Source organism: Solanum verrucosum, unplaced genomic scaffold, assembly GCF_900185275.1.
Source record: "Solanum verrucosum unplaced genomic scaffold, falcon-dt-bn FXZP01000101.1, whole genome shotgun sequence".
In the NCBI taxonomy this organism is placed as follows: Eukaryota; Viridiplantae; Streptophyta; class Magnoliopsida; order Solanales; family Solanaceae; genus Solanum; species Solanum verrucosum.
Window position 1 is genome coordinate 1,927,243 of NW_026020111.1, and position 25,197 is coordinate 1,952,439.

Here is a 25,197-nt window from a genome sequence, read left to right on the forward strand (position 1 = left end):
GTAACTTCATTTCCTTCGAAAATGGAGTTAATAACTTTGGTGGTCACTCAACTATCAACTATTTTCACAGAAAGTCACTCAACTTTCATTTTCAACTCAAAAGTCACTCAACTAGGACTTCTTTGCATAGAAAGTCACTCACCCTATTTTATTATTATTTTCACTAAAATTTGCTGACATGGAATTTTTATTTTTAGTCAAAAATTTAAAAACCAAATACATATCCATTTAAACCATTTAATTACCCGACCCATTTAACCCGACCCGCTAAAAATATGATATTGAACCTTTTATTTTATCATTAGTTCCCCAAATCATTCTCTTTGTCTCCTTCTTTCTCCTAGCATTCTTCTTCTGCCTTTTTTTAATTTCTCAATTTCAAATCTCTATTAAGATACTAGAGTTTCTGCAGGGATGAACCTGTTAGGGGATGGAATTTTCACAGTTGACGGTGATAAGTGGAGGGAGCAGAGGAAGTTGTCGAGTCAAGGGTCTTGAGGGATTTTAGCAGTGTGGTTTTTAGAAAAAATGCAGCCAAGTTTGCCCATATATTGTCTGAAGTTGTCAAATCCAATAAGATAGTGGACATTCAAGTAAGTATTTGTCCATGAATTGACTTCACAGAATAATTGTTTTTTTTAACAGATTATTTTTTTCGATGTAGGATCTGCTCATGAAAGCAACTCTATTTTCCTTATTCAGGGTTGCCTTTGGAGTTGAGCTAGACAGCATGAGCGGTTCAAATGAACAAGGCAAAAACTCCATTGCTGCATTTGACGATGCAAATGCAATGACACTTTGGAGATATGTTGATATCTTATGGAAGATTAAAAGATTCTTTAATATTGAAACAGAAGCCAAGTTAAGAGAAAATATAAAAATTGTTGATGCATTTGTTTATAAATTGATCCATAGAAAAACTGAGCAGATGAGTACTCCAAAAGTTGATTTATCTGTAAGCGAATCACCTTTTAGTGTGCAAATGAGATTGCTACTGCTGCTGCAATCACAGAAGGCTTGAATTCCAAGAAGTGAATTCCTTTTAGTGTGCTTAGTATGGACTCTTGTATTTGCAACTTCATTCATCACTTTACAATATATTTCTATAAATCACCATTCAACTATCAAATGTCACTAAATAAGCAGCACCTTTAAACAAAAAATACTACTTATAAAATAACACATATAACTAATGAGTTAAGGTCACATGAGGACCAAAAAAAGGGTCGCCCCATAAACTAAAGCTTCTGCTACACATAGAGTTTGGAGAAGGGCCCGACCACAAGGGCTACACTAATTATATGACGACAAGTTTTAACAAAATAAAACATTTCATAGACAATGTCATAATAACACTTCCTTACGAATCAGTTAAGGTCAAATGATCACAAGTTTTGACAAAAAAAGACACTTTATATACTGTGTCATATTAGCATTTTCTAACTAATGAGTTAAGGTCACATGACCACAAGTTTTAACAAAATAAGACACTTTATATACAATGTCATATTAACACTTCCTGGACCTTTTCATTGAAGCTTCACAAACATAATCCTTCATGACATTTTTCTTGTAAATTCTGCCTTTTTTTGATAAGCCTGCATGCGCACTTTCATCTTGAGCACATTGATCTCCTCGCACATAATTAGCACTTTCATCTTGAGCACGTTGAGCTCCTCGCACACAATCAACACTTTCATCTTGAGCACACCGATCTCCTCGCACACAATCAACAGTTTCATCTTGAGCACACCGAGTTCCTCGCACACAATCAACACTTTCATCTTGAGTACACTGTGTTTCTCGCACACAATCAACAATTTCATCTTGAGCACACCAAGCTCCTCGCACACAATTAGCGCCTTTATCACTCACATTTACAACATCTATGACTTGAACAACAACTCCATCTTGAATGCATTCAACACCAGTTGATTTTTGTCTTGATTCCTAATAAAAAAATTACAGCTTTAAAATCTACCATATGATATACAGTTAATGAAGGACAATATTAAAAGTGTAGATCACAACCTGAGTTATTATAGATTGATTTGCTAAATTGACCTCCAATTGAGAATTATCCCACGTGTCATGGTTAATTTGGTTAGAGTATCCCCACGAGACATATTCAGACACCAAGTCTTGAGTTTCAAAATGTTGTCTTGTTTCTGGCACAACAATATTGACATACTTATAGTGGCCTCTTGCATTGTGTCCATCTTTGTTGCATATAGAACATTTTATATGAATAGTGCCTTTTTTTGATTATTTTTTTTGAGCCAGTTCTTCACCCCTTTTGGCTAACCTACTTTCCGATTGTCTTTGCACTTCAGCTTGTTTCTGTTTTTGTAGCTCTTCAGCTTCCTTTCGTCTTAATTTAGGCTTCCTCCCTCTCTTCTTTCTTACTATCTTAGGAGGAAGAACCTCACCACCATTCATAACTTCTGGCCAATGATCCTCGGGATTGGTTGGATTAATGAAATGTGAGTACACATTTTTGAAAGTTTCAACTTTGTAGTATACATTCACGTAATCTTCAACTCTATCACAATTTCCATGAATACTAACCAAAGCATGAGGACAAGGCAAACCTGTTAAATCCCATCTTCTACATGTACAACTTCCTTTTTGCATATCAACAATAAATGGCCCTCCTGGACCCTCAACCGACACCTTTGGTCCACCAGAAAAATTTGGTATAAACAAAGCTGCCTCAAGTCTTATTTGGTTCAATTTTTTTTCAATTTTTGGACAAATAAGACCTTGATACTTGTTAATCCATTCCTTTTTCTTATACAACCTCTTCATAAGCTTATTCTTTATCATTTCCAATAGAGTTATAATAGCTTTGTCTCTTGCATCAAGAATGTACCTACAAATTAAAATATAAAGACAAAATGAGAGGATTAACAGGTGTGAGTGATATTTTACATAGACACAAGAATACGAAGTACCTATTGAAACTTTCGCAAAGATTATTCAAGAGCATGTCACATCTACTATGTGTCTTGAACAATGCTCTAGTCCAGGTTTGGAATGGCCTTTCAGAATGATCAAACCATTTTCTAGCCTCTCTATCCTCTTGCTCGAGTCGTTCCATACATATCCTAAATCTCACTTCATTACTTGCTCTTGCTGCATTCCATACTAGGTCCTTTAGTGCCTTGCCTTTATGTTTTTGTCTAAAATTTTGATACATGTGTCTGACACAATTTCTATGTTCTGCTTCCGGAAATAAATCCTTAACAGCCCCAATCAATCCCTGTAGCATTGAATTTAAATAGTTCAATACATACTACAAAAACAATAGTAAACTAGAAAGATTAAAAATTGAGTGTTTCACCTTTTGTCTGTCAGACATGAATGCGATGTGGTGACTATTTGTTATCTCTAAATCATATCCAAGATTGGTTAAAAACCAACTCCAAGTCTCTTTACTTTCAGCATCAGCGATCACAGCATATGCAACAGGAAAGATGCAATCATTAGGATCAATTGCAACAGCAGCTAACAAATTGCCTTCATATGTGCCCTTAAGCCAACAACCATCTAGGCTTATTAATGGCCTACACCCAGACTTAAAAGCTTCCTTCAAAGGAGCAAGACACACATAAAATCCCTTAAATTTACTTTCATCTCTCCAAATTTCTACATTAGAGCCTGGATTTGTATTCAGCAAATCAGCCCTATATCTTAACAATTTTTCATATTGTGCACCCTCATCTCCATAAACCCATTTCAAAGCTTGTCGTTTGGCCCTCCATGCCTTCATATATTCTATTGTGTAGCCAAGATCCTTCTGCACTATTGCAATTATTCCCTTAACACTCCAAGTTGGATCAATTCTAAAAATATTAAAATACTTTCTTGCAATCCATTGATGTGTCAAATGAAAATTGTCAGATACTGTAGGACCTGTATGATTTATATTCATGGTTTTGATTTGAATGGTAGGATCAAACTTACTTATTGGGCTAGCAAAAACATGAAATGGACACCCAGATTGCTTGCATTTACAAATACATCTTTTTTTATCATTGGTGGCGAAATGTATTTGCCTCATATGTTTGATCCCCCAGTTCATACAAACCTCCTTAAACTGTTCAAAGCTGGCAAACTTCATCCCTACTTCTAAAATAGGGTTGTCATTTTTTGCATCATACTCTTTATATTCTACCTCGGCTTCTGAATCAGTACCCCCCCTCCAACAATTCATCAGAATCGTCATAATCTGATTCTGCATTTTGATTCACTTGCGGAATTAAAATTCCAGTAGTGGATGGTCCAACACCAATCATCCGACTATCAATATTTTTTTTAGGTCTACCTTTCACCTTCATATGACGACGCTCAGTAACAACATCATGATAATCTTCATCACCTTCCTCCAAGTTATAATCAAGATCATTGAAATTATCATTTTCTACCTCACCCACCATATTATCTTGGACAACCTCTACTACATCATCCCTTAAACTCAGAACACTATCACCCTGAACTTCTTCAGCTAGTACAACACTTAAAAAAATTTCAAACTGTGACGATATTCCCTATAAACACAGATTAAAGTAGAAGAAAAATCATAAAGCAGACACAATTCAAAAAGTCTTAAAATAATAAATCCTGACCATATCTATTAAGAAAGGTCCAACACCCACATTGATAAAGAGCCTTTAATCCCACTTGCCGTTCTTCGATTCAACAACAAATAGTTAAAGATAAAAATAAACCCTAGATTAAACAAAAATATACATTTTTCATAAAAATAAAATAAAAAATAATCTAAAGCGTACCTTGTTTTCTTGTGAAATACCCATGTAGTGTCCCCTTTCCTCATGAAACAAGGACTGAGGTGATGAGCTAGAACCCTTAATTTGAGATCCACTTGTTGTTCTCCTTAGCTCAAGAGCATATTCCATCTTCAATTGTGAAACTTTGGATTATAATGGAAGATAATTCTAAATCTAGATAAAAGGAAAGGAGGAATCCATTATAAATTTCTACTTAATAGAGATTTTGAAATTGTGAAATTAAAAAAAGGCAGAAGAAGAACGCTAGGAGAACAGGAGACAAAGAGAATGATTATAATGGAAGATATTTTTAGCGGGTCGGGTTAAATGGGTCGGATAATTAAATGGTTTAAATGGATATGTATTTGGTTTTTAAATTTTTGATTAAAAATAAAAATTCCATGTCAGCAAATTTTAGTGAAAAAAATAATAAAATAGGGTGAGTGACTTTCTATGCAAAGAAGTCATAGTTGAGTGACTTTTGAGTTGAAAACGAAAGTTGAGTGCCTTTTTATGAAAAAAGCTGATAGTTGAGTGACCACCAAAGTTATTAACTCTTCGAAAATGGCATACATGAGCCAGTTTGTTAAAGATTCAATTTTTAAGAGAATCCATGTTCAGCCAGCAGAACCCGTTACTGAAATCCTCTTAAGGCTTCTGGTGAAACCCCTCTTGAAATTCAAGTTAGTTTCAAAATCCTGACTTCGTTTAATCTCTAACCCTGAATTTATCAACATGACCCATCTCAGCAAATCTGATAATAACAAGGATTTCACTCACCATAGGTTTATGCTGAGTTTTAATCTACCTAAGAATAATCTTAAGGACTGTTCTGTCAGTTCTTTACTTTATGACTTTGTTGCCGATGGTTGAATTTGGAGTATCCTACGGAAGAAATCCGCAGAACTGTTGAGATAGTGGGTTCTGTCAATGTGTTGATTTGTCTTGCCATTGCGAAAAAAATACTTTTTTTATCTAAATCTGCCGATTAGGAAGTTCAAGAAATTGCCTGAATGTAGAGATGAATTGTGCTTAATTTAGTCACCATTTTTCATGTATGGTTTTGGATATGATAAGGTTCATGGGGATTATAAGGTAGCAACAGGGTTTCATAATGTGAGTTATGGCGATTCATTTCTTGTTAATGTTAAAATGTTTAGTCTGAATAGTGATTCTTGGACTAATCATTCTGAGAGTGGGGTGCTAGGCAATAAGTCGGGTGTGTTTGTGAATGGGAAACTTCATTGGGCTAATAGGATTTGTTGTCGTTCTGGTTGGGATATCATTTTTGTTGATTTGGCTGATGGGGCATGGGGAGAAGTGGAGCAACCCTACTATGGATAAGGGGATTTTGGTTGGATGTGGGAGTTTTGCGAAGTGATCTTTCCATATTTTGTAATTATCGAAGAACTCAAGCTGACGAGTGGGTTTTGAAGGAGTATGGGGTTATACAATTTTGGACAAAGATGTTTACCATTGATATTCCTTGTGATCCTATGATGGGTTGTAAGTTTTGTCGATTCTTTTGCATGTCAAATAAAGGTGAAGTTTTGTTTCATTTTGGCTCAACTTTCATGATTTACAATTCAAAGGATCACTCAATCGCACATCAAAGCCCACATCTAGAGGTTACCAGGTATGCATATGAGGCAAGCATCTACATAGAGAGCCTAGTTTGGCCTTTTTTTTAACGGAAGGAATCAAGGATGCAACAACGGAGGATGTTGAAATAGCTCCGATGAAGATGATTGTGTGATTAATAGTAAGACTTCTCTGCATATTTCTCAAGTGTTGTTATAATCTGTTTCTTTTCAAGTATAGAACAAGATATTATATATTATGTTGTTCTATTTTTCACAATATGTAGGATCTGCTTGACAACCGCTCGATGTTGCATCATTTTTTATCTAGACATCAGATTAGTCAACAATGGTAAACATTGTTTTTTTGGCTCGATCAGATGTTCAAAGATTACCAGAAAGGAAACATTTTTGATGCAACAACAACAAATGCTAGAAAAGTTTAGATGAAGACAGTCGTGTCATTAATAATTTAGGTAGAGTTCTCTATACATTTTTCTCTAGTGTTGTTATATTTTCATTTCAAATATAGAACAAGACATTGCATATATTATGCCTATCGTTGAACCATATCTTCCTAGAGATCTTTTTATTTCCGTGTATTGCTCGATTGAAGATTCTATCATCCAAATTCATATCATTATTCATCATATAAAATCCTTGAATGCATCACGAATTAATTTTTTATGAGAAATGATATGTGCAACACACATACACTAAAACTAGTAATCACTAATCATATAAGAAAAATAGACAAACCTAACACTACCAAAAGTTTTTGCGGCAAGAAATATTTCATATTTTGATTGTTTTGGTGTTACTTTTCTTTTTCAATTTTTGATGTTGCATAGTTCAAATAACGAATGATTTAATACACAAAATTAAGTTGAATTCAAATGCTCGCATATCAGGGAAATGGAACTCCGAAATTTAGGATAATAATTAAATTACTATTTTATCTAGTGTGAAATATTTTTTATAGAGTAAAAAAGCGAAATACATTTGGCTAAGGCCCTCTCCCTTCGTGCTTTTAATTTAGGGAAAAGGTTCAAATATGGCATCGGACTTCGAGAAAATGTTCATTTATGTCATCCGTTAAAAGTTTGGTTCATCCATGCCATTATTTGTTAACTGAAATGGCATAAATGAGCCAAACTTTAAACGGATGAATAGATGAGTCTTTACTCAAAATTTGATAGCATATTTGAGTCTTTTCCTTTTAAAAAATATTTAATTAATGACTGGACGAATCATAATTGACCACATATAAAAAATGATTTTGCAAAATCTAAACTTTTTTCAGTTAACAAATAATGGCATAAATGAGTCTTTTCTCAAACGAAAATGACATAGATGAGCCAAATTTTTAACGGATGTCATAGATGAACTTTTTCTTAAAGTTCAATGGCATATTTAAGTCTTTTCCCTTTAATATAACATAGATAGATATAGATGGTATATTGTGAAGACATTTAATCGCCTTGAATACCATAATAATATTGTTCATGTTATTTATACGGGAAAACTACACAAAATAGACTGAACTGTGAAACTATTTACCCAAATTGGACTCAACCCAAAACTATTTACGCGCTTACCCCCACTTTTTCCTTTCTTATTCCGCGATGATGTCAGCATGACATCAACATCATACTATGAATTAATCCTTTGTGATATTCCACCGATATATTGATACCATATCGGTACCATATAAGACTGAGCTTAATCATCTGTGATACTCCGTCGGTATATTGATACCCTATCAGTATCATATAGGATTCAACTCTTTTCTAAGAAATAAATAAGAAACAATTAAGAGAAAATTATTAAAGTCACAATCTTATTTATTAAAATCTAAATTAGTAGAAAATCTATATTGTGAGTTGTTTAACATTTACTTATTGAAAAGCAAATATATCACCACATGACATTTTTTTTATCTTTTTACATGTATTATTTATTGACATATATGTGGTTTTTTAATTATTAGTATTTTGAACAATTTATAAAATCATATACATATTAAAACTACAACTTGTAATTTTTATGTGTAAAAGTAGATAGTTTATTTGATTATACTATCATTAACTGTCTTTTCGATTTTAAAAGTAGATGGCCTATCTTTTATTAAAACTACAACTTGTAATTTTTATGTGTAAAGGTAGATAGTTATTTGATTATACTATCATTAACTGTCTTTTCGATTTTAAAAGTAGATGGCCTATCTTTTCGAAATTAAAAATTGATGTTTTGTGAGTGATAATTATTTACCCTCAAATAATCCAAGTGAGAAAATAACAAATATGACAACAAAATTGTTCTTCTCATAGCCAGTTAGAAGCCACAAAAAAATAATATTGTCAGGCAGTTATTTGCTTTGATCAAGTACATAAAATCGAAAACTTCATAATAATTCAAGGGTATAATTGAAAAGAAGTTTTTTGTAGAGTTTTAATCTAAACACAAGATTAGGTGGAAACAATGAACCAAACACTTGATAAAAATAAACATTGTGATACTAATCTATGCATTACTTATCCATGCATTACTAATCTTTGTCTTGCTAATTCTTGCGTTATAAATCTTTGTACCAAACGACCCATCTTTTGTCTTACTAAATGTTTTTCTCATATTAAGTGAATTGTTTGGACTTTTTTCATAATTTAAAATAGGGAAAATTGTATGAAATAGAAAACTATTAATTCAAATTAAATGTTATAGCCATAGTTTATTTTAATTGTAATTCGCAGCAAACATCCCTTTTTTTGCCATCTGATTCGATATACAGTTAGCCATTTTCTGTATATAATTAGCCACTTTATACATTTCGGTATAAAATATATATAAAATGCGTTTGTGTTTGTATAAAGCGAGAGAAAATTGTATATACAAATACAAATACATATATTTTTGTCATATACACTTATAATTATACAAATACATATCTTATTATACAAATTACAATGTATAAATGAATTTATACAAACCTGAACAATTTGTATAAAATTGGATGTTTGTAGCGAATTATACAAATCAAAAGCTCCATAGCAAACATAAAATTTGTTATGGAACGCAATTATGCAAATTATAAGTATAACATACAAATATGATTTTTATGTTTGCTATATGTGAAAGTTGCTCTTTAAAATAAGTAAAGTTTTCAAAGTTTAAGAGAATTATTGGGCCTTTGTTTTTCTTCCATATTTACTGTTCCTTTTAATGCAGTTCTTAATTACTTTACATTTTCTGGTAAAATAGTTTTAAAATAATCAAAAAGGATAATAGTAAAAGATAATCTTTTAATTTATATCCTTAATATTTTTTTAACAAATGTGTCATGTCCAATAATTCATTTAATATAGACTGAATAGAGTACACTGTTATTTTGATTTATGTTATACATTGTTTAATTATCACGAATAGGGGTGGTCACGGGTTGGTTTGGATCGGTTATTGGTCAAAACCAAAACCAAACCAACTTAATCGGTTTTAAAATTATCAAAATCAAACCAAACCAAATATAATATACATTTATCGGTTTGGTGATTATCGGTTTCGGTTTGGTTTGGTTCGGTTATTCGGTTATTAACCATACACAAAAATAAAAGAAACAATTCATTTAAAATGTGAAAAAAGTGACAACAATCCATTCAAAACGAAAAATAGTTAGAATGACTTCAATTACTGAACTTTCAATCACTAAATTTACTATCAATAAAGCTTTAAAATTCACTATATTGGCCTAGAAGGAAGAGACAATAACATTTTCAGTCCCACAAAGAATTGTCATAGACACTCATATACATGAAATCAATAAGATAAATGTTTCATCTTGGGCATTTTTGCTTTCAATAAGTAAATTATAAAGAAATTTTAATGAAAATATGTATAAGATCTTTAAAATTGTTTATAAAAACAATATATTAAGTATGTATATTAATAAAATATATGTATATAATTCATCGGTTCGGTTTGGTTATTTCTTCAGTTTTTTCGAATAAAACAATAATCAAACCAAATACTATCGGTTTTCAAAAATCTAAAACCAAACCAAACCAAACCCAAATAAAATCGGTTTTATTTTATCGATTTGGTTTGATTTTCGGTTTGGATCGGTTTTTATCCAAACCGTGAACACCCCTAATCACGAACTTTGATAATTTTTTGTGACTATAAGAGGAAGGAAAATAAATAATTTAACTTTCTAAATATTAAAACTATAATTGCAAAAAATGAAATAGAGAAAATATTAGAAAAAAAGAATTAGGTTTCTGGATAAGAAATACAGTACTCCCTCCATTCCATATTAACTTAAGTTTTGAGGTGTTTCACACCCTTTAAGAAAAGTAGGTTAGGATATAAATTGAACATAATTTTCCATTTTTACCCTTATTAATTATTATCAAAAATAACTAAACATTAATTATAATAACTAATTCCAATACTAACTTAAAGGGTAAAATTGGAAGAATATTTTAAAAATAGTCTTGAAGATTGAAAACTTAGGTTAATTTGAAAAAGGCAAAAGAGTCTGGTGGATCCTTGTACTTGTATGAGTTTGTATTCTAAACCCTTTTACTTAATCATTTGTCAACTGAACCCTTGAACTCCTCGAAACACTACATTTTAAACACGTTTTCTGACTTGGCATCCTATGTGGAAGACACAACCAAGGGGCGTGTGATAGACACACATGAGGAGCGTGAAATCTGGTTAAAAGGGTCTAATAGCCACATTAGGGTTTTATAAAGCCATCATCTTCCCCATTTGCATTTAACACCATTATTAGACAAATTTGAGCTTTTTCTTGCCTCTTTTTCGATCTTTTTTCTCCAAATTTCTTCTCCATTTTTTTCATTGTTATACTCCTCTTTTATTTCTATGCATTTCCAGTTGATTCTTTGCTTTATTTTGTGGTTAATTCTATTGTAGTTTTCTACATCATCATGAAAGTTGCTTTTGTTAGAATCCTATAATCTAATAGATATCATGAAACATGTAATTGAAAGCATAACAAATAGAATCCCCAAAAAATTTCAAAAAAATCAATATAATCGACTAAAAATTAAACAAACGCGTAAATAGAAGATGAAATCTAGACTAAACAACATACAAACACGAAAATAAGTTACAAATTTACATAAATAAATAAAAAATCGAACAAAACCAACAAAAATACTCAAACAATTTTGTGGGAATGAAGAAAAAAATGAGAAAGAAAAAATGTGGGTATATAGCCACACACAAATACTGGTCTAGGACGACATTGACACACTGTACACTCAAGCGGTGAACCTCTCTTCTTCGATTTGGATGAAAACAAAGATGGATTGCCTTGATTGCTGCTGGTGTTTTTTCTTCAATGAAAAGAGTAGAAGAGGTTGAAAAAAAAAAGTGTAAGGAAGATCAAAGAGAAATGAAATGAGATTGTGTGGGAAAGTGGTGGGTTTGGCGGCAAAAGGCAAATAAAAATAAGAAATATATTAATTAAATATAATAAAAATGTCAAGATGACATGAAGTGGTATATATATACATGTGTCATTTTATAATTATTTTTAAAATTATGTGTCAGGCGTTTGTGGTACAACGCACAACTAAAGACTAAAAAATGTGTTTAAAATGTTGAGTTTAGATGGGTTCAGGGGTTCAAATGACAAAGGGATAAGTTAAGGGTTCACAAAACAAACTCATACAAATACAAGGGTCCACCAGACCATTTTGCCTTTGAAAAATGGAAAAGGGCTCAAAGCTTAAGTTAATATGGAATGGAGGGACTAAGGGCCTGTTTGGATTGGCTTTTGGCTTATGACTTATAAACCAAAAGCCACAAGTTAGAATTTCTAACTTGTGACTTTTGGCTTATTTTTGTTATTTTGGCTTTAAAATAAGTATTTATAAGCAATTTTTAACGTTACCCAAACACTTTAAAACTGTTTAAAAATTATTTTGACTTAAAAACACCTAAAATAAGTCAATCCAAATAAGCACTAATAAATTGTTAGGGACCTTCCAATCAAAATAACTCCATTTGACTGAGATTTCACAACGTCCACATAGACTTTTCTACACCCCCAACCCTCCTCCCAAAAAGTTTAAAATAAAAAAGAAAGAATTGAAAACACATCTAAATTTAGGGGAATTGTAAATTCATTTTTGAAATATTAATAAAATATTTTTTTTACTTGACTAATTGAATTTAAATACATCCCCAATTTTATAACATGAGTGAAATACATCCCTAAATTTCTGTCAAGTTTAAGAGTATTTCAACACTTCTCTCAAACTTTTATGAAGAGTCCTATACTTCTACAAAAATTTGAGGTCACATGTTATACCATGTAACAAATCAAGATGTATTTAAATTAAGTTAGTTAAATAAATGAATTTTTCTAAAGCTATTAATAATTTAAAAACGAAACTAATAATTCACCCAAATTTCAGTATTTTGCTCCTAAAATAAAAAAATCTCAAACCCCACAAACTCCATCATCCTTCTTTTTCTTTAGAACTGTGTGTCTCTTCTTTTAACGTATTTCTTCTTTCTTCATTGATTGCTGACTTCTTAGGAATCCTATGCCTTACCCTCTACGCTTTCTTCTTTCTTTCTTATATATGTATTCAAAATAAAACTACAACAGATCTGAGTTTTTCGATCTCCGAGAAATTCTCCATTTCTATATTCATTTGAAGAATGGAAAGCAATACTAGTCTAAGAACTTTGATGTTTAATGATAAAATTGATTCTCCAAACCTTTCAGATTTTCTCAGAGTCAAACAAGATCATAACAATAATCTTGCCGGCCTTACATTAGGCGCGGTGTTGAGCAACAAACGAGAATCTTCTTCTTCTTCTTCCCCTGTTCACCACTCCAACAGAACTCTCTTCGATATCATTCGAGACGATCCCAGCAGCAACAGCAGAAAACCCAGAAAATGGGAACATTTCAGAAACAAACTCCGTCTCAAACCTAACATTTCAATTCAACACCATAGCAATCCAATAACTCCGGTTGAAAATTTTACATCTGCATCTGGGTCAACAAGTAGAATATTGGAAACTGCAGAGAGTGATGGAGAAGAAATTGGAGTGGAATTGGAGGATCAACCGGCGCGAATGTCATTAATGGCCTTGTTAACAGAGAACGATGGAGATGAATCAGCGTATATGATTGAAGATGGAGATGGAGATGAAGAAGAAGATGAATTGGATAATAATGATGATACTGGAGTTGCTGGCATCGAGGCCGGCACCATCGCCGTTGCTGATGTTGTTGCCCTCGGCGCCGGCGGAGAATATAATAATTGTTGTGTGTGTATGGTGAGACATAAGGGCGCTGCGTTTATACCTTGTGGACATACATTTTGCAGATTGTGTTCAAGGGAACTTTGGGTTCAAAGGGGCAATTGCCCCCTCTGCAACAATTTCATATTAGAAGTTCTCGATATTTTCTAATTAATGTTAGCCTTTTCTTCCTCAATTTTTTACTTTTATTTTATCTTCTTCGATTGTTACTTCATTTCATCTATCTCTTGTTTATATATCTCAGTGTTAATTAACCAAATTAAGTAGAATTGTGAACTACTTAGTGACTAATTTAGTAATGGCATAATAGGGAGGTAATGGTCCTTGGTGCCTCTATGTGTGTATATTGTATTGGTAAAATGAAACTCAATTTGTTCAATCGTTCAATCTATTTAAGTTTGGCCGAGTTATTAACCTGTTTATTCATTAGCTCAATTCAATAAATAATGGGTTGACATGTAATCTCATTAATATCTTTAACTTATTATGAATCGCATAAATTTGACCCAACCCACCCAATTATCACCCCTAGTTATACCTTTGTCTTGTATGGACTATAAAATGTAATTCAAAATTTGAATAGAAAAGGAAGGGTAGAAAGAAACAAAGGCATTATTTGAGGTCACATGGATGTTTTGTATGCAATTGTAGAATTGTCTTTTCTCTTGTTTTATAGAAGTAGGAAAAAGGTCAAGAGGAGATAGCTGTCGAGCTAGTGTAGTTGAAAAGGACTTGACAACTAGTTCATAGTGTGGGACCTTAATAATGTCTTACTCCTACTAGGGGAGAGAGCAACCCAACATGTAATCATTAATTGACAAATCCCCACCACCAAACCTAATGGGATCTTAACAATCAATTTGGATATGTAACGAGTTCGGAGTTAAAAAAAAAAAACAACAACAAAAAAAAAAGTGAGTAAAATTTTTATAAGGGCAATAAAAGTTGAGTATGAAACTAAAAAGGTAATATTCCTTCTTCATTATATAAACAACACTTTTAAAAAAAAATATATATTAATATTCCTTCTTCTTTATATAAATCATTTGGTTTTTGTGTTTGTTTTTTTCCTATTTTCACTATATATATGTAAATAAAAATGTAAGTGATGTGGTCAAGTGTAATAGTTTTTTATTTAATTTGATAATATTAAAGACAAAATATAGGGACATGAAAAAAAAACATAGTTTAAACGTATCGTTTAGTTCTGTCCGTTTTTCCACTTGCATATGCCTTAGTCGCCCAGGAGAGCTTTGAATCTTTGTCAAGGTTCAAAATCGGATAGAATCGAACGATTCGCCTAAATTGCATGTTCATTTTCATATCCCTATATTTTGTCCTCAATATTATCAAATTATATATTACAATTTTTTTATTGAACTTGACCGCATCATTTACATTTTTATGTACATATAAATAGTAAAAATAAAAGAAAAAATAAACACGAAAACATAATAACAAACCAATAGAATAAATAATAAAAAAGAAATATTAATTATTTTTTAAAAAATGTGACCTTCTTTTTAAAAGGAAGGCCCATGTTAGCATGAGTCTTGTAAGGCTCATTCTAAGTTCTAATATAAGCCTTGTAAGGCTCATTCTGACGTGAGTCTTACAACAAACAATTTAACATCTTCTGCCCCTCCATCCAAATGTGACCCTTTTTTCGTTTCATACTCGATTTCTATTGTCATTTTGGAAATTTTGCTCAATTTTTTTTGTCCTTTTTGCTCCGGACTCGATATATAATGCTCTCTTGTTCATTTTTAATTATCATTTATTTCTAAATAGATTTTCATTTTTGCTTATCATTTTTGTCAAATCAACAAAGGACAATTATATCTTTACATGTTTTACCTTCAACATTAAATACTTATTTTCAAAATCATTTTTTAAGACCTAATACTAACATCATTTAATAGGGATAGTTTGGTAAAATAATTATCAATAATTGTTTTCTTAATGCATGTGTCAAGTCAAACAGTGACAAGTAAAAAATGAGTGAATGAAGGATGAAAATATGATTTGAGATTAAATTGGTTTGAAGTTAAAATTTTATTTGAACATGTAATTTAAACTTTTTAAGTTATATTTTTCACATAAACACAAAATTCTATAAGTTGTGAAAATTATTAAAGTTTCTTCAATTTTTATATAATTTTATTAATAAGTGCATTATAATTATCGAAATATCCTAGGGCGCTAAATGAATAAATAACATATTCTCATGTTCCATTTACAAATAAATATTCACAATTATAAACTTTCAAATACAAATAATTTTATACAAATCTAATCAACCATTTTACTAATAACTAGTTACTTTTTGATATAATTCTTTCACATGATATGAACAATCTCTTCACATCAAACATGAATTTTTTTTCGCAAAATTTCAAATGATAACTCTTTTTACAAAATATAAACTAAATTTAAAAAAAATTAAGATCATACTTTTTGGAAAAATTTGAGATAAGAAATCATGATATGAAATCGCATGTCTGAACACAAGCATAATATAATTTTCATTTGATTTTTGGGCAACGCCCGTTTGTCCGTAGATTTGGTTTTGAAAAAAACAAAGTTTATATTCTCTCTATTTCAATTTGAATCTGGTGCAAATTTTAAGAAAGTAAGAATGTTTTTTTTGATTTTATAATCTTAAATTAAAGATATGTCAAATATATAAAAATATCATTTAATCGTGTGATTTTAAATATGTTATGTAAAAAATTGAAATTAAAAAGGGAAAGAAACATTCTAATTTAAATGATTTAAAAAAAAAACAAAAAAAAAAAAGTTGAAATGGAGTAAGAAATATTTAGAGATTATTTTTAATACGTAGTTATTTATTAAGTTGATTCATTATTTGAAGTTTAAATACATGTTTTGGGAGTTTTTTCAACTTTTCATTCTTAGAATTTCAACGTTCAATCACAATTTTAAATTTTAAATACTATTTTTCATCGAAACTTCAAATTACATTTTAAAAAAATATCAACTAGTTCTTGATTTGTTTATCAAAACAATCGTCATTTTAATTAATGTTGAAATTTGTAAGAAAGAATTAAATGCAAGTGAGTTACAATTGATCAAATTTATTTTCTTTAAGCTGAAATATCAAGGCGATGGCTTACTACAAATATATAATCTGCGAGGGGGAGGGGGAGGGGGGTGGGGGGCTTCTCCCATAAATATTATTTCCTCTGTCCCAATTTATGTGACTTACTTGGTAGATTATGTAATCAATTAACACTCAGACTCCATTAACAACCATTGGAAGAACTGCAGCTAAGAAGAGAAGAGAAGAGAGAAGTTTTATTGATAATGAGTGAAAAATACAGAATGTATGAGCATTGTTACATCTCAGTCTATTTATCATTATTCACATGATGCTAACTAACTTTCTACTAACTGACTCTTAACTAATTGCAAATAACAACCTTCACTAATAATATCTAATGTTGTAATGACTATTCTATCCTTCAAGATCCTATCTCATTACTCCCCCTCAAGCTGGTAGGTATGAAGACATTCAGCATGCCAAGCTTGCCCACTAGAAACTCATGTTGTGGTCGTGGCAAACCTTTAGTCAAGATATCAGCTAATTGATCTTTGGAACACATGCACTGTTTTGATCAGGCCTTTTTTAATTTTCTGTCTAATGAAATGACAGTCTATTTCATTATGTTTGGTTCGTTCGTGAAAAACTGGATTTGCAGCAATTTGTAATGCAGCCTTACTGTCACTGTGTACAACCACTAATTCAGTCACCTCATTATTCAGCTCCTTCAACAAAGTAGTTAACCATACTACTTCAGACACTGCATTAGCCATGCTCCTGTATTCAGCTTCTGCTGAGCTTTTAGAGACTACATTTTGCTTCTTGGATTTCCATGAAACTAATGAACTTCCATGTTTGATCAAGAAACCTGAGACTGACTTTCTGGTGTAGGGGCAGGAAGCCCAGTCTGAGTCACAAAGCATTGTCAAAGAATTAGAGACTATGCTACTCAATAGGTTCTCTTTTGATATACTTCATGACCCTCACTACTGCATCCCAACGAAATTTTTTAGGTTGTTGTAAAAACTGACTAAGAGTTTGCACAACATAAGCTATATTATGTCTTGTTAGTGTTAAGTACCACATTTTCCCAATCAACCTTTGATATTTAGTCTTGTCCTCCAACATGCCATCATCTGTCTTCTGCATTAAATCATCTAATTCTTGTGTTGTCAACTTCACATTAACTTCCAAAGGTGTCCATGCAGGCTTAACAGATCTAATCCCTGATTCTGAAAGAATCTCAAGAGCATACTTCCTCTGGTTCACCAATATACCTTTAGAAGACCTGTTGAACTCCATTCCAAGAAAAAACTTTAATGTCCCTAAGTCTTTGATATTGAATGTTTCATGTAGGGATGCTTTGGTCTCTTCAATTACAGATAAGTTGCTACATGTAGTACATATCATCCACATAGATCAAAATTATGACAATGTCATTTCCTTTCTTCTTTATGAACAAAGAGTGATCCAAACAACTTTGAGTGAATCCTGAATCAATCAATGCTTCAGATAGTTTTAGGTTCCATTGTCTGCTGGCCTGTTTTAATCCATACAAGGATTTAGCAAGTCTACAAACAATTCCAGACTCCCCCTGACTTGGTAAACCCTGAGGAAGCTGCATGTAAACTTCATCGTGTAAATCACCCTGAAGAAAAGCATTATAAACATCTAACTAATGAATATGCCAATTATGTTGGGCTGCCAAAGAAAGAACCACTCTCACAGTGGCAATCTTAACCACAGGAGAGAAAGTCTTATTATAGTCAAGACACTCATGTTGGGTATAACCCTTTGCACCCAACCTGGCTTTGAATCTCTCCACCTCACCAGAAACCTTCAACTTGACCTTATAGACCCATCGACACCCAATAGCAACCTTACCTTTGGGCAAAGGAACCAGGTCCCAAGTATGATTAAGTTCAAGAGCCTGGAGCTCAGTATGCGTATAATCAATCCACCTACTGTCCTTAATAGCTTCATGATAAGATATGGGTTCCTGAACCTTAGATAGGGAACTAAGATAAATTTGTTGAGTAGGAGAAAAAGCATCATAAGAGAGGTAAGCACTAAGGGAATATGAAACATTAGCAGTAGACTGTTTTGTGAGATAATCAACATGCCAAAGAGGGGCTTTGGAGACTTTTTGAGACCTTCTAAGCTGAGGAGAATCATGAGATATGTTGGTATCAATTGGAGAGGAATCAGTATGGTGAGGAGGGGAAATGGGAGAAGAATGAGGTGGCTATGTAATCAATGGCTCAAGAGGAGCATGAGATGTAAGAAAGGGCTCATCCAGAGAAGTGTCACCAAAAAATGAGGAGTTTAAAGACCATGGAAACTGGTCAGCAGGAGGAGCAGGTTCAATATCAGATTGAAAAGGTAAAAAATGTTCCCTGAAAGTAACATCTCTATTGATAAAGAACTTTTTTCTATCAATATCAAACAGAATATAGCCTTTGGTAGTAGTGGAATATCCCATGAAAACAGAGGGCACTGCTCTAAGTGCAAACTTGTCCATTCTAGGCAGAGCATTGGCATAACATAGACAACCAAAAGTCCTTAGATGATCTAGTGGGGGTGACTTTCAAAAGAATAACTCATAAGGAGATTTGCCTCCAAGAATTGTGGAAGGGTAATCTATTTATGATGTAGGCTGCAATTAAGATGCAGTGACCCCAAAATTTTAAAGGGATATGCCCGTGGAATCTAAGGGCCCTAGCAATCTCAAGGAGATGCCTATGCTTTCTCTCAACTACACCATTATGCTGAGGTGTATGGACACAAGTTCTCTGATGTATGATACCAAGCTCCTTGAAAAAATGTTGCATCTCAGAATTGACAAATTCACTCCCATTATCTGATCTAATTACCTTGACAACATCTTGGAACTGAGTGTGTATCATTTTAATAAACTGCCTCAAAATCAACAACGCATCACTCTTAAATGTTAACAGTAAAATCCAGGTAATGTGAGAAAAATCATCAACCACAGTCAAAAAGTATTTATTCCCATCAAAAGTTGTTGAATGATATGGTTCCCAAACATCTAAATGTAACAAGTCAAAAGGCTTAATGGAAGTACTAGTAGAATGAAGAAAAGGTTCTCTAGTGTGTTTGGCTAGAGGACACACTTTACAGTCAGCTACAATGGACTTACAATCATCTAGTTTATATCCAAAAATATGTTTCATAGAAGCACTAGAAGGATGAGCTAGCCTTCTATGCCACAGGGATATATCTTCCAATGTTGTCTCTACTGTATGAACTCTGCAAACTTCTGCCGCTGGGTTAGCAGTGAGGTGTTTCCCGTTGTGTGATTGTGAAGACATGAAGTAGAGGCCATTACTTTCCTTACCAGTCCCCTTCAAGATCTCACTGGCAAGGTCTTGGAATAGGCAGAAACCAGGGTAAAAAGAGAAAGCAGTTGAATTCTCTAGTAATCTTTGATACTGACAGTAGATTATACTTAAAGTCTGGTATGAATAAGACATTTTCAAGTATTCATGTATCACCAGCTTTGCACCTGCCTGTGTGAGAGACCATTGTAGTTCCACCATTAGGTAAATAAACATCCTAGTATGATCTTTCTTCACATGTTTTATATCAGACATTATGTCTAGAGTAACAGCCATATGATTTGTTGCACCTGTGTATATTATCCACTTTACCTGATCTACTGTGGACAGAGTTTTAAAATTCATACCTGCCATACTAGCCATGCAATTTGGATGTTCTTCCTTGTCAAGCATCATATTAATATTTCCATGTTGAGCCTCAGTCAAATGTGGTGCTTGTGGGAAGTCTCTTTTTCCAATTGAGCAGTTAGTTGTGAATTGCCCTGCATACACATTTGGATTAACATGGTCAATCTGAGCATTACAGGCAATAGGCTCTTTACATACATGTGGCTTATTAATCTCAGCCTGGACATTGTTTGCATTAGGAAAATCTTCTTTCTTCTTCCCTTTGTACCAAGGTGGATAACCAGCCAATTTGTAGCAAACATTCTTAGTATGCCCTTTAAGCTTACAGTGATCACATTGAAGGTTCCAATTCTTTTGTGGTTTGCCTCTCCCTGCCATCATAGCTCCTAGTTCAATCCTTTCCCTTGAAGTATAAGAATTGATCATCAACCTTTGGCTCTCTCTTTCGATCAACATAGAGTAAGCCTTATTGATATTAGGGATGGGACTAGTCATCAAAATCTGACTCCTGGCATATTCATAATTTTCATTCAATCTCATAAGAAACTGCATCACATTTAAACTCTGTATGTGTTGCATGAAATCCTTGGATTTAGGGCAATCACAATGAGGATGTGTCATGCTATCAAATTCTACCCAAAATTGTCTTAACTTGGAGAAATAGTTGGACACCGTGTCAGTCCCTTGAACCAATGTTACCATATCTTTGTGTAGATGATAGACTCGAGAAGTGTTAACTTTGTTGAACCTTTCCTTAAGATCTTCCCAGATCATCCTTGCACTTTTAGCATAGATGATTTCGGCATGCAATTTCGTCGTCACAGATCCTAGAATCCATCCAATGACAATAGCATCACATCTATCCCATTGATGAGCTAAATCTACATGAAAATCTGATTTCTTCAAAGTGTCATCTATGATTCCCAACTTCTTTTTACCAAGCAATTGGATTCGCATAGATCTACTCCAAATTGAGTAATTCTCAGATCCTGTCAACTGAATAGAAACAATTGGACCTCCAGTCGTATCCGAAGGATGAATAAAGAGTGCATGTGTGTGATCGATCTTAGTGGCTGCCATTACTTCAGCAATTTAGCAATCTCACTGATCTACCTACAACAATGCTGCTCTATAAAAAAATCCAACTCACAAAAGTGATTAAAGCTCTGATACCATGATAGATTCTGTAATCAATTAACACTCAAACTCCCTTAACAACCATTGGAAGAACTTCAACTAAGAAGAGAAGAGAAGAGAGAAGTTTTATTGATAATGAGTGAAAAATACATAATGAATGAGCATTGTTACATCTCAGTCTATTTATCATTATTCACGTGATGCTAACCAACTTTCTACTAACTGACTCTTAACTAACTGCAAATAACAACCTTCACTAATAATATCTAATGTTTTAATGACTATTCTATCCTTCAAGATCCTATCTCATTATTACTTTCCGTTTTAGTCAGTCCAAAAAAATGACATATTTTTATATTAAGTAACAGTTTAACTATAAAATATCTATTTACCGTTAATGAAATGATTTACAACCACATAAATTTTAATCCTTCATTTTTGGACCACAAATTTTAAAAGTCTTCATTTCTTTCTTAAACTCTGTGTCAAGTCAAACTACCTCGGATGAAACGGAGGGAGTATAAAGAAAGAAGGCTAAAAGACTAGTATCTTGTTCCCTATAATTTTTTAATGTCATTCATTCTAAAGAGGCTTCTTTTATAGGTCATAAAAATTGAATTGTCGCATTAATGTGAAATGATTTGATGCTTAGCACTAAAAAAGTTATCTAGTAGCATGTGTTTTTGTTCTGATGTTTTGCCTAAAACTAACTTAGAGCAACTAGGCGCAAGACTCAAAATTGATTATTGATCTTCTCATAATCATTATGAAGGTATCTAGGATCAACTTGGCGCAAGACTCGAGATTGTATTAGGGATGAAAGTGTAATAAAATGTATATTACTCCCTCTGTCCTTAATTACTTATCCACTTTTGAATTGATACACCTATTAAGAAAACAATAATTGACATAGTGTGTTAACCATTTTACCCCTATTAATTATGAAGTGAATGAATTAAAAATTTAAGATTTTCAAGAAGTTCTATTTTTTTCAAAGTAATTAATTGATGATATAATAAGTAAAAAAAAATGTCATTTCTTGATTTGTCAAAATGGATAAGTAATTAAGAACAACTAAAAAAGAAAATATGGACAAGTAATTAGAGACGGAGGGAGTATTAGTTTCAACTAATTAGGTGTTCAACTCCTTACTATATGACAGCTAATGCAAGCACTCACAATCTTTTACTCTTTAAAATTCCTTATCTAAAAAATTAGTAGTTGTTGTTTTGCTCTTTACTACCAGGTTGGAAATTTGGAACTATATATAAGACAGCTAATGTGAGTGCACAAACGGTCTTTGACTCAACTCATCTACTTTCTTCTTTTTTTGACAACCTCAACAAATAAATCATTTTTAATACCATTTGTGTTCACTCGGATTTTGGCACTTGCTATTGCTTATTTTAGTGCTTATTAAGATCTATTAATAGGATGATCCATAAATATGGTTTCCTAGAAAGTGATCAAAATGGTTTCTAGAAAAATAAATAGGTCTTTTACATATTTTTTAGTGTTTAGTAAGGAAGCAAAAAAAATATCACTTCAAAAGTATTTATATCTTACCTATCAAAACACTATGGAGGTGAATAGGGATGAGGAGTGGGGGTTCGAGGATAGCAGGGGATGGGATGGTCAAGGCCCAAGGGGTGAGGGTTGGGGATGTTGGGTGGATGTGGAGGAGAGCACTTGTGCAACTTATTTTCACTACTTTCAATAGAGAAAAGTCATTTTTCTCATTTTTAAGGAGCTTGTTTTCGTAGAGAAATTGTTTGAACCAAAACATAGGAAAATTGAAAAACATTTTCTTCATACCAAACACACCCATCTCCATTTTAGCAAATCAAAAAAGATTTGTTATAATATATTTTTAAATATGTTTTTATTAAATTATTATATAAAATAGTACTTATTAATATCCAAATTTAAATTTCCAAATATGGGATAAAGTTAATTTTTTAAAAATAAATTCCTTGTAAATATTTTCTTAAGGATGTAATATGAAAGGGAAGGAGTAAAATGTAGGATAACCACTTCTTTCATCCAATGAAGTGCCTAACAAATGAATTAGTATAATGCTTTTAAATATGCACTAGCTTATTAGGTATTGAATAAGGAGTTGTTCAACCATCATAAATGGTACCTTTGTTACATTATTGAAGTTATCATATTGTAGATTTACTAACTAATGCACGTGTATCAAGAATTCATATTTAAAATCTTCTAACTTCAAAGTTGGATTACGTTTTTTGTCGTTTTATAAATTACAATGTTATAAAATATATAATTATTTAAATATTAAATACTATTGTAATTACATGAATGTGTAATGACTTTTTGACTTCATTCATGTAAATATATGATACATGAGTCTAACTCAATCTCAAAAGATAGCTCATAAGGGGAAGATTGTCCAAATACATATAAGGAGACCATTAGTTTATTCTTCAACCAATGTAGGACTTTTATCCACTTTAACACCCCGCTTCACGCCCAAGCCCAATTGGAGCATAGATCGGGAGCCCAAACAGGGTTGGACCTGACTCTGTTACCATGTAAAGATATGCACCTGAGCCTAACTCAACTCCAAAAGTTTAACTTATGAGGGGAAGATTGTCCAAGTCCATATAAGTAGACCATCAGTCCATTTCCCAACCAATGTGAGACTTTTATCCACTCTAACAATTCAATTAATTTCTAATTAAATATCAAATTGATAATAGAATTTAAATTACATAAAGCGGTGAGTAAACAAAAAGTCATTAAGTTAAAAAGTTGAATCACGTACTCATAAATTTGATAATTCTTTATACTTCTAAAGCCTAACTTATTTCTTAAAGGGATAAGACATAAGTACTCCCTATATTATGAACGAAATTCAGAGACATATCTAAACTTACTAAGATCCTATTATCCCTGAACTCATTTTTTTCATATTTTTGTGCATCTTTGTGTGCTGATGTGGCACCTTCAACCACCCAAGTTGGTTGTGTTTGTACACACTCGCCCGTCATGTGTGTAAATATATAATTTTTATATTTTTTAAATTAAATTTATTCTTACTTTTTTTTTAAAAAAAAAAATATTCTTTTTTTTTTATCTTGTATTTAAATTAAGTTAACGCACATTTTTTTTACCTTGTATCGAAACTTTATTTTTTACTTACATTCATTGTTTTTTCTCTGTTATTTTTCTATTGAGTTTATTTTATTTGTCTTTCATTTTGATTTGATTTCAAATGTCTTATATTTAAAATAAGTTAAATTTGAACGGATATCAAAATAAGTGAAGAAAATCAAATAAAACATTAAAATATTAAACCATTAAAATTAAAGGACACTTTTGAATTGTTCTTTTTTAAATACACATAATTTATTAAAAATATTTAAAAGTGAAAAATTAATTAAATAAAATTTCAAGTGAAAAGAAATTAAAATAAATATTTTACAAGAAAGAAACAAAAATAATTAAATATATATATATATATATATATATATATATATATATATATATATATATAAGCTTTATTATCAATAAATATGTGTGCTAACTAATTATAAAGTTACCAATCAAAAAATGGCATGTGTCCAATTTGTGCACTTATCACTTGCCTT

At 32.0% G+C, this 25,197-nt stretch overlaps 3 protein-coding genes and 1 pseudogene across 3 annotated transcripts in view; 3 read left to right on the forward strand and 1 right to left on the reverse strand.

Moving 5' to 3' along the window:
- The window catches only part of LOC125825438 (uncharacterized), a 1,130,247-nt gene that overhangs the window by 590,263 nt on the left and 514,787 nt on the right, over positions 1-25,197 (forward strand). The gene's annotated exons all lie outside the window — the stretch shown is intronic.
- Positions 2,266-4,919, reverse strand: LOC125825483 (uncharacterized). The gene is made up of 5 exons (XM_049504812.1): positions 4,794-4,919; positions 4,335-4,550; positions 3,344-4,237; positions 2,955-3,262; positions 2,266-2,872 (listed from the first exon to the last, which is right to left on the reverse strand). Exons 1-5 carry the CDS (start codon positions 4,917-4,919, stop codon positions 2,266-2,268), a joined length of 2,151 nt encoding a protein of 716 aa, XP_049360769.1.
- Positions 5,355-6,134, forward strand: LOC125825484 (F-box/kelch-repeat protein At3g23880-like; annotated as a pseudogene).
- Positions 12,838-13,884, forward strand: LOC125825436 (uncharacterized). The gene has a single exon (XM_049504779.1). It carries the CDS (start codon positions 13,064-13,066, stop codon positions 13,823-13,825), a length of 762 nt encoding a protein of 253 aa, XP_049360736.1. The 5' UTR covers positions 12,838-13,063; the 3' UTR covers positions 13,826-13,884.

What these genes read in the sequence shown, in the direction of transcription:
- LOC125825483 (XM_049504812.1), bottom strand. Translation starts at nt 4,919, where the DNA reads ATGGAATATGCTCTTGAGCTAAGGAGAACAACAAGTGGATCTCAAATT. An exon ending in CTGAGCGTCGTCATATGAAG is followed by an intron (nt 4,238 to 4,334) that starts GTGAAAGGTAGA and finishes ATCAAAATGCAG; the next exon opens with AATCAGATTATGACGATTCT. An exon ending in CTTTGCGAAAGTTTCAATAG is followed by an intron (nt 2,873 to 2,954) that starts GTACTTCGTATT and finishes TTTAATTTGTAG; the next exon opens with GTACATTCTTGATGCAAGAG.
- LOC125825436 (XM_049504779.1), top strand. Translation starts at nt 13,064, where the DNA reads ATGGAAAGCAATACTAGTCTAAGAACTTTGATGTTTAATGATAAAATT.